General features: G+C 39.2%; 1 protein-coding gene across 9 annotated transcripts in view; it reads left to right on the forward strand.

The window, feature by feature from the left end:
- Positions 1-3,271, forward strand: part of mybpc1.L (myosin binding protein C1 L homeolog) — a 63,071-nt gene extending 59,800 nt beyond the window's left edge. For 7 of the 9 annotated variants that reach the window (XM_041586271.1, XM_041586272.1, XM_041586263.1 and 4 more), the window contains one exon: positions 2,023-3,271. In XM_041586271.1, coding sequence (XP_041442205.1) covers positions 2,023-2,123 — 101 coding nt within the window. In that variant the 3' untranslated portion in view covers positions 2,124-3,271. Of the gene's footprint in view, positions 1-506; positions 547-2,022 lie in introns of all 9 variants that reach the window. The other 2 variants (XM_041586265.1, XM_041586269.1) reach the window with 2 other exon arrangements.
- Positions 3,272-10,962: the final 7,691 nt, after the last annotated feature.

Below are 10,962 nucleotides of genomic sequence, written 5' to 3' on the forward strand. Positions count from 1 at the left end.
GATAATCCTTTCTAATTGTTCACACATATATATTTATTATATGTATATATATATATATATATATATATAAAATATCTGGTGTGTGTGTGTGTGCATATATATACATGTATATACATATATATATATATATAAAACATCAGCATTAAAAGCAAATATATATATATATATATATATATATATATATATATATATATATATATATATATATATATATATATATGTTCAATTTAATATATTCACAGAAGAAGAAAAACCTGCTTGTGCACAGTTGTTGCAGCAGGTCTGGTATTCTGTTTTAATGAATAATACTTCTAGTCATGAATTATATTTTTGAAATGTATTTCACCCTTACTTTTGCTTGTATATGCTTCAGCATCCTCATCCTTATTACATTTTTATAACTAAATGATTAAAATACCATTTTCATCACAACTTTTGCCATCTAATTAATTAATGTTGGTTATTAGCTTTTAAATTCTCTTTACTTCTCTTTCTCTCTCCCTTAGTTGCACAATAAGGACTATTGAATGTGTATTGTCATCTAAGGTAAGCTTTCATATGGTGATGTCATATGAAGCTTATATCTATTGTAGAATATCAAATTGTTTCATCGTGTACTAATATGAGCTTTGCATTTCCATTCATTGGTATTTCCTTCCATTTGCTTACAGATACAAATCAATTAACAATAACTAATCAATAATGTTACAGTTATCTAAAAACAAATGCTGGCAGAACGTATTACATGACTTCCATAAAATGTTTTCTTGTGGAACATTTTTGGAAAACCCTCTCACCAAGTGTGACTTGAAGACAGGCTGATGAAGCTTTCTTCAATTTTTTAGACCTCTTATCATTAAAACAATTTGAGCAATTCATGTGTCTACGAATTAAATTGATATGGCATGATTTTGACCCAGAATGCTTGCTGTTTTTCATACAAAGGAGTTTTTTGTCCTCCTATAAATGTGTTGTTATCTGAAACTTTAAAACTTGTGCGCACAATATGTGATTTGTAAGAGTTTAAGTATTTCAGCTAGTAGTGCAAAACAAATGTTATAGGATGATACCCAATAAATGGATGGTATAAAAAGGTAAGGTAGGTTTGTCTTGCAATTGTCTGAATTATGAGCTGCTTCTTATCTCAGCAACTAACAAAGGCTTCAGTTGGGATAAGGGAGAAGATTGTTTAAATAAAAGGTTTCTCATTGGACTAGCCATTTGTTTTAACTACCTAGAACCTACAGCTTTGGAACAACGGTACTTTTGCCCTGATGCCATAGATTCTACAGTGGGTTAATAATAGATACAAGTTTTGTTCAAGCTTCAAAAATTAATTAGAAACTAGAGGGGTTTTTTTTTACCAGTTGCTCTGTGCAACATTCATGCACAGAGCTCTAGCAATGAGGTGCAACATTTTTCAATAGATACCAGAGAAGCAAAGATTTCAACTGGTTAGTAAATTATGCACAGATTGGAGTAACTTGCTCCTGCAATGTACAGGGGACACACATGCAATTTAAGTGATGCAGCTATGAGTTTTTATAATTGGAATATGCAAAGAGAGCCCTGGTCTTACTGCATGGCTAACACAGTTGTTAGGTACTCATTCTTTGCACCAGAGTGCACTGTATCTTGTGCCTATACACGGTAAAGGTAGAACTGGCAAACTGGTGTATCACAATAGATACTAGGAGAACCTTATATAAACTTAATTCTTCTGTGATATGTTTGATCATATTGTGAAAAATCTCAAGAAACTAGCAGCCAACCATACATTTATCATTTTGTTCCTGTTAGTTTTAAAGCAACATATTGCAAGGTTTTCTCTCTTTTTGATAGCATTTTTAAATATTGTTTCTCATCACATAATATATTTTGAAAATTTTACTGCCACTTATCATAATGCCCCATCTCACCACTTTGCTTCATTTTACATTTTTGATGGGCAAAGTTGGATCACATTTTTCATAGGAAAAATGACATTTTCAACCATCTAACAGTTAACTTTTTGGTTTCCAGGTGGGATCACATTTTTCCGCCTTCTAATGCAAGGAGTGCCTCTGTCTGTCATTGATTCTTATATGCGAGAACTGAAAGCAAGCAAGCAAGAGAGTGCATGAGCATGTCCAGAATTCAGCTGCTCTGCTATTGAATTGGAATCTGGACATCAGTGTTACAATTATTTGATCTTGGATTTGCATCTTTTTTGTGTAGTCATATTCATTACAGCTATATTATCTTGTCTGTTGAAATTACAGTCCTCGCGCATGTGTTTCCTTGAGGGAAGTGGCGAAACAAGCTTACGGTGATGCACATTATTTGTGTTTGGTTTAGAGCTTTTAAGCAATAGAATTAAATAAGGAAAGTGCAAGAATTACAGAAGAGGTTGCCCAGGGCAATGAAGAACGATGAAGGCACCCATACTGAAAACCCAGAAAATGATTAAGGGCCACTGAACCATCATGTTTCATTTTCTATTTGTATTTGTCCAATGAAAATAGTAACAAGTAAATATATATATATACATTTTTACCTCTTGTTTTAGTCCCCTTCCCTCTATAAAGATGTTACTGACTTAGCTAATAGCTTTAGTCTTGCCTTGGTCTACCATTGTCTCAGGCTGGTTGGTTACAACCTTCCTTTACACCTCCCAAAGCTCACATTTATGTTACTATTCCCTTACAAGAAACTGGCAGTGGGCATGCTAAAGGTTGGTCTTGATATCTTTGGTTTGAAGTGTGATAGCCTGTATAGTGAAACAAAGTTTGCCAGCATAAGCATTACACGGTTCAAAGAACAATTCTGCAAGAGAATTTGTGTATATTGCAGAATTAAATCAGCAATAATCAACTTGTAAAGGTACAACTTCTCAATTTATTTAGAACCTGCAATTTGTACTTTTACTAAGGACATTTTCGGCCATAGGTCCTCTGTAGATAGTTGATGCCCAAGAAAAATTCCCTCTCTGTCCTGCCCTATACATGTATAAATAATATCCTGAACTAGCAGATAGTTAAGCCAATGAAGCAGACATCTGCCGTGTAATTAAATATTGCAGTCTATATAATGTTAACAGGGATGTGATATTGCACAAGCTAATTGTTGATTGCATTTTCTTTCTAAGTAGAACAGTACAGTGTTTTACTGCATTATACAGATAAAGATTTTAACTGCATCGAAATATGCTTAGCTGGATGTTATTTGCTTTAGAACTGAAAAGGAAAGTGATATATGTTGTCTGTACAATAAATAAGATAATTTTACACCACTGGTAGTGCCATTGTGTTTATTATAAGATGGGACCACCTATGTATCATCTGAGAAGTGCATTCACTTATACTCAAGCCCACCTTTATATACATCCATGTGCCCAACAATAATACTAGTGTGAGATCATCATGTTCTGGTAGTTGCCGGACCTTCTGAATGAGTGACAGAAAATAGCTGATTTATAAATGAAGGTTTAATAAATATAATACCGGTAATATAATAAATAATAACATTTATATTTCTGAATTTATATTGAGCAAGATTAAATACACTGCTCTAAATATATGGAAATATAATACATATTTTAATAGCTATGAGCAGCCACATTAACAGGTTACAACACAAAATATTTATCACAATGCCATTTCTTTTACTGATTTATAATACTTTTGTGTTATAGGGTCAGTTTTAATATAGTTTTGCCATGTTTTATGCAACCATATAGCTCTCAAGCCGCCCTGTTCTTCTAGAGCCCCTATCAGCTTCATACGAAACTAATAAAGAGATCCTGAGATCTGACCCCTTCTATGAAACAGATATATGGTAGCAGTTTTCTGTCTTTCCCCATTCATAAAAGCTGGAGAACCAAAAAAAAACAGGCAGTCAGGGAACCAACCTGAGTGGTTGGTTTACCTTTAGATTAACTTTCAGTATTATGGAGATAGTGAAATTCTTAGACAATTTGCAATAGTTTTAAATTTTTTATTATTTAAGGTTTTTGAGTTATAAAGCTTTTTTTTCAGCAGCTCCCCAGTTTGCAATTTCAGCAGGATTTTTCTCTCTCAATGGCCACTTTTGGTATCACTTAAAAGTGACACTGACTTAAAGGGGTTGTTGACCTTTAAGTTAACTTAATGATGTAGAGCACAGCTTTCAACTCTGCCAGCTCTTAGTTCCTAGGAACCCCCTACCCTACATAGACCCCCCTTCCCTCCAGCTTAGCTGCACCCCCCCCCGGGCAAATTCCCCTAACTCTTTACTTACCACTCTGTGCAGATTCTGTCCAGCGGAGTTCACTGCAGCCATCTTCTTCTCTTCAGTAATCTTCAGAATGAGACTGGCGAAGCAGCGCACTTGGACCAATTTTCTGTTTCGTGTCAACTGCACATAAGCCAAAACCAGGCCCGGACTGTCAATCTGTGGGTTCTGGCAAATGCCAGAGAGACTGCTATACGGTGCCATAGAAAGTCAGTATTTAGTGGGCTGGTGGGGGCTGTTTGGGCCTCTGTGCACCTGAAATGCCAGGGCCTATTTTGATTCTCAGTCCAGACCTGGCCGAAACTCACAAAAATTGCATAAGCAACAGTCTCATTCCAAAGTATGCCGAAGCGGCTGAAGATGGCGGCTGTAAACTCCGCTGGACAGAATCTGCACCGAGGGGTAAGTAAATAGTTAGGGGCATTTGCCGGCGGAGGGCAGCTAGGCTGGGGGGGGGGTGAGGAGGGTCTATGTATGTTTTTTTTTATTAAGGGTTTGTTTCTCCTTTAAAGGTGAACCTCCCCTTTAACAGCTGGGAGTTAAATATCTGGAGATATTTCTGGAGATGTTGCCCAAACAATCAGCAATTAGATTTAACCCTTTAAATGCCACAGAACGTAGAATCTACGTTCTGTAGCAAAGTAACTTGAAATGCCACAGAACGTAGATTCTACGTTCTGCAGCATTTGCAGATTTGGGAACGGAGGAGCGGTTTGTAAAGCCGCTCGCTCCGTTCCTGCTTGTTCCCCAGCCCCTAGGCAACGAGCCTAGGCGGGGAACAAGTGGCCCCTGGGTCGCGATCGCCCAGGGGCCCCAAGGCAGCAGCAGGCACGTGCAGCATATGTGCCCTGCTGCTGCCTGCACTTTCAGAACGGAGGAGCGGCTTTACAAGCCGCTCGCTCCGTTCTTAGTGTCCCTGCCAGCTTACCCTTCCCCTAGGCAACGAGCCTACGTAGGGAAAATGGGCCCCTGGGTCGCGATCGCCCAGGGGCCCCAATGCAGCAGCAGGCACGCAAAATAAACGTGCTCTGCTGCTGTTTGCCTGCTGCCTGCTTTTTTTGAACGGAGGAGCGGCTAAAAAAGCCGCTCGCTCCGTTCATACTCGTCCCCCAGCCCCTAGGCAACGAGCAGAAGCGGGGAACGAGTGGCCCCTGAGGCGCGATCGCCCAGGGGCCCCAAGGCAGCAGCAGGCACAATGAAATCTAGGTGCCCTGCTGCTGCCTGTGCTTCCTAGCCCTACAGCACCGCCCACTCACCAGATCCAGCAATGAAGACGATTCCAGCTCATCATGCAGCCCTCCTGGACAACCTACAGCCTGCCACCCCAGGTTAGTGCCCCCCCCCACACACACATACACACAAACACACACCCACACACACCTATTGTACTAATACACTTACATTCCCACTTATATTCACACTTACACACACATACATTCAATTTTGGGGGATCAGGGGGGGTCACATATATTCACAGCCCTTACACATGCTTGCACACACTTGCACATGCAAACAACACGCATACAACACACAATTTGCCTGTTGTACACACACATACGCTATTTTGTGTGTTTTTATTTTCTTTTATCGCATCGTCTGTATTTTTGCCTGTAAAAACTGTTTTATTGCCATTGCGAATAGCGTATTTGCTAATTGCACCGCGCAATACCTTTTGTATGTTATTTCGGTGATTATATTGCAATTTCAGTGATATTTGTACATTTTTAGCCATTTTATTGCATGTTTAGCCATTTTATTTCATTTTCAGCTTTGCGTAGGTGTTGTTCGCTTATTTCTATCTGTAAAACCTATTTAGCTATGCTAAAATAATCAAACTTTGATTCTGACCGTTAATTACATTAGGCTAAAAAAAAAAAGCCATTGATTTTTGTGGTTTTGTTGGATTTTACTGATTTTATACCATTTGGCTCAGTTCTATGTTACTTCGTTTTGCCCATGGAAATTTTGTCTGCTATAGATTCATTTGGGGGTCTCTGTGCGCCACATAGTTTGGTATATCTATACATATTGGGCATCAAAGTATTCAGTAGACCCCTGGCGTTCATATTTAGGATGTTTTATGCTGATACGTTACGAAATGTGGGGCATATAATGGGGTAAAATTCAAGCTTTCTGACGATTTTCAGAAATTTGATAAAAACCGTTATGTTCAGCATTGCTTTGCAGTTTGGCAGTATGCAGTAGAAACACATATTTACCCATATTGGATTTGTCAGAATGTGTACTTTCTAAAAATATATGGTTTTCTGGGGTTTCTGTACTGTTAGGGGGGTCTAATGTCGCATAATACACACACCAGGTGCTTATATTGCAGCAGCCAGCGCGTCAGCTGTGAAAATGTATATACAGTATTGTCATTTGGGGGTCTCTGTGCGCCACATAGTTTGGTATATCTATGCATATTGGGCATCAAAGTGTTCAGTAGACCCCTGGCGTTCATATTTAGGATGTTTTATGCTGATAAGTTACGAAATGTGGGGCATATAATGGGGTAAAATTCAAGCTTTGTGACGATTTTCAGAAATTTGATAAAAACCGTTATGTTCAGCATTGCTTTGCAGTTTGGCAGTTTGCAGTAGAAACACTTATTTACCCATATTGGATTCGTCAGAATGTGTACTTTCTGAAAATATATGGTTTTCTGGGGTCTCTGTACTGTTAGGGGGGTCTAATGTCGCATAATACACACACCAGGTGCTTATATTGCAGCAGCCAGCGCGTCAGCCGTGAAAATGTATATACACTATTGTCATTTGGGGGTCTCTGTGCGCCACATAGTTTGGTATATCTATGCATATTGGGCATCAAAGTGTTCAGTAGACCCCTGGCGTTCATATTTAGGATGTTTTATGCTGATACGTTACGAAACGTGGAGCATATAATGGGGTAAAATTCAAGCTTTGTGATGATTTTCAGAAATTTGATAAAAACCGTTATGTTCAGCATTGCTTTGCAGTTTGGCAGTTTGTAGTAGAAACACTTATTTACCCATATTGGATTCGTCAGAATGTGTACTTTCTGAAAATATATGGTTTTCTGGGGTCTCTGTACTGTTAGGGGGTCTAATGTCGCATAATACACACACCAGGTGCTTATATTGCAGCAGCCAGCGCGTCAGCCGTGAAAATGTATATACAGTATTGTCATTTGGGGGTCTCTGTGCGCCACATAGTTTGGTATATCTATGCATATTGGGCATCAAAGTGTTCAGTAGACCCCTGGCGTTCATATTTAGGATGTTTTATGCTGATAAGTTACGAAATGTGGGGCATATAATGGGGTAAAATTAAAGCTTTGTGACGATTTTCAGAAATTTGATAAAAAACGTTATGTTCAGCATTGCTTTGCAGTTTGGCAGTTTGTAGTAGAAACACTTATTTACCCATATTGGATTCGTCAGAATGTGTACTTTCTGAAAATATATGGTTTTCTGGGGTCTCTGTACTGTTAGGGGGGTCTAATGTCGCATAATACACACACCAGGTGCTTATATTGCAGCAGCCAGCGCGTCAGCCGTGAAAATGTATATACAGTATTGTCATTTGGGGGTCTCTGTGCGCCACATAGTTTGGTATATCTATGCATATTGGGCATCAAAGTGTTCAGTAGACCCCTGGCGTTCATATTTAGGATGTTTTATGCTGATAAGTTACGAAATGTGGGGCATATAATGGGGTAAAAATCAAGCTTTGTGACGATTTTCAGAAATTTGATAAAAAACGTTATGTTCAGCATTGCTTTGCAGTTTGGCAGTTTGTAGTAGAAACACTTATTTACCCATATTGGATTCGTCAGAATGTGTACTTTCTGAAAATATATGGATTTCTGGGGTCTCTGTACTGTTAGGTGGTCTAATGTCGCATAATACACACACCGGGTGGTTATGTTGCAGCAGCCAGCGCGTCAGCCGTGAAAATGTCTATACATATTGTCATTTGGGGGTCTCTGTGCGCCACATAGTTTGGTATATCTATGCACATTGGGCATCAAACTATTTAGTAGACCCCTATGTTTATATTTAGGATGCTTTATGCTGGTAATGATACATGGACAATACGTTGCTGGAAAGTTGAAGCTTTGAGGCAATTTTCAGATATTTCACCAAAACCGCCAAATTTGGCAAAGCCTTGCGACTCAGTAGTTTGGAGCAGAAAGGCATGGGTACCCATTTTAGATTCTGTAGAATGTGTACTTTCCAAAAATGTATGGGTTTGGGGGGTAAACATATATTTCTGTGTTTTTACCCCACAAAAATGCAGACAATGTGCTGATTTTTCATTAGCTGACGTTACCCACAGGACAATTTGTATGTGCTAACTTCATTTTGGGGCCTCTAAATGCCATATACTTTGGTAAACCTATGCACAGTGGGCACCAAACTGTTTGGAGGACCCCTGGCAATCACAATTTGGGTGCTTTTTTGTGATACGTAATGATACATGGGTGATATGATGCTGGATAGTTGAAGCATTGAGGCAGTTTTCAGATATTTCACCAAAACCGACAACTTTGGGAAAGCCTTGCGACTCAGTAGTTTGGAGCAATAAGGCATGGGTACCCATTTTAGATTCTGTAGAATGTGTACTTTCCAAAAATGTATGGGTTTGGGGGGTAAACATATATTTCTGTGTTTTTACCCCACAAAAAATGCAGTTAATGTGTTGATCTTTCATTAGCTGAAGTTACCCACAGGACTATTTGTATGCACTAACTTCATTTTGAGGCCTCTAAATGCCAGATACTTTGGTAAACCTATGAACAATGGCCACCAAACTGTTCGGAGGAACCCTGGCAATCATATTTAGGGTGCTTTTTCTTGGTGCATAACGATACATGGGTGATATGGTGCTGAGAAGTTGAAGGTTTGAGGCAATTTTCAGATATTTCACCAAAACCGACAATTGTGGGAAAGCCTTGCGACTCAGTAGTTTGGAGCAGAAAGGCATGGGTACCCATTTTAGATTCGGTAGAATGTGTACTTTCCAAAACTATATGGGTTTTGGGGGGCAAACATATATTTCTGTGTTTTTACCCCGCAAAAATGCAGTCAATGTGTTGATTTTTCATTAGCTGAAGTTACCCACAGAACTGTTTGTATGCGCTAACTTCATTTTGGGGCCTCTAAATGCCAGATACTTTGGTAAACTTATGAACAATGGCCACCAAAATGTTCAGAGGAACCCTGGCAATCATATTTAGGGTGCTTTTCTTAGTACGTAATGATACATGGGTGATATGGTGCTGGGAAGTTGAAGCTTTGAGGCAATTTTCAGATATTTCACCAAAACCGACAACTTTGGGAAAGCCTTGCGACTCAGTAGTTTGGAGCAGAAAGGCATGGGGACCCATTTTAGATTCGGTAGAATGTGTACTTTCCAAAAATATATGGGTTTTGGGGGTAAACATATATTTCTGTGTTTTTACCCCACAAAAATGCAGTCAATGTGTTGATTTTTCATTAGCTGAAGTTACCCACGGGACTGTTTGTATGCGCTAACTTCATTTTGGGGCCTCTAAATGCCAGATACTTTGGTAAACCTATGAACAATGGCCACCAAACTGTTTGGAGGAACCCTGGCAATCATATTTAGGGTGCTTTTTCTTGGTGCGTAACGATACATGGGTGATATGGTGCTGAGAAGTTGAAGCTTTGAGGCAATTTTCAGATATTTCACCAAAACCGACAATTGTGGGAAAGCCTTGCGACTCAGTAGTTTGGAGCAAAAAGGCATGGGTACCCATTTTAGATTCGGTAGAATGTGTACTTTCCAAAAATATATGGGCTTTGGGGGTAAACATATATTTCTGTGTTTTTACCCCACAAAAATGCAGTCAATGTGTTGATTTTTCATTAGCTGAAGTTACCCACGGGACTGTTTGTATGCGCTAACTTCATTTTGGGGCCTCTAAATGCCAGATACTTTGGTAAACCTATGAACAATGGCCACCAAACTGTTTGGAGGAACCCTGGCAATCATATTTAGGGTGCTTTTTCTTGGTGCGTAACGATACATGGGTGATATGGTGCTGAGAAGTTGAAGCTTTGAGGCAATTTTCAGATATTTCACCAAAACCGACAATTGTGGGAAAGCCTTGCGACTCAGTAGTTTGGAGCAAAAAGGCATGGGTACCCATTTTAGATTCGGTAGAATGTGTACTTTCCAAAAATATATGGGCTTTGGGGGTAAACATATATTTCTGTGTTTTTACCCCACAAAAATGCAGTCAATGTGTTGATTTTTCATTAGCTGAAGTTACCCACGGGACTGTTTGTATGCGCTAACTTCATTTTGGGGCCTCTAAATGCCAGATACTTTGGTAAACCTATGAACAATGGCCACCAAACTGTTTGGAGGAACCCTGGCAATCATATTTAGGGTGCTTTTTCTTGGTGCGTAACGATACATGGGTGATATGGTGCTGAGAAGTTGAAGCTTTGAGGCAATTTTCAGATATTTCACCAAAACCGACAATTGTGGGAAAGCCTTGCGACTCAGTAGTTTGGAGCAGAAAGGCATGGGTACCCATTTTAGATTCGGTAGAATGTGTACTTTCCAAAAATATATGGGTTTTGGGGGTAAACATATATTTCTGTGTTTTTACCCCACAAAAATGCAGTCAATGTGTTGATTTTTCATTAGCTGAAGTTACCCACGGGACTGTTTGTATGCGCTAACTTCATTTTGGGGC

This window comes from Xenopus laevis, chromosome 3L, assembly GCF_017654675.1.
Source record: "Xenopus laevis strain J_2021 chromosome 3L, Xenopus_laevis_v10.1, whole genome shotgun sequence".
Classification (NCBI taxonomy): Eukaryota; Metazoa; Chordata; class Amphibia; order Anura; family Pipidae; genus Xenopus; species Xenopus laevis.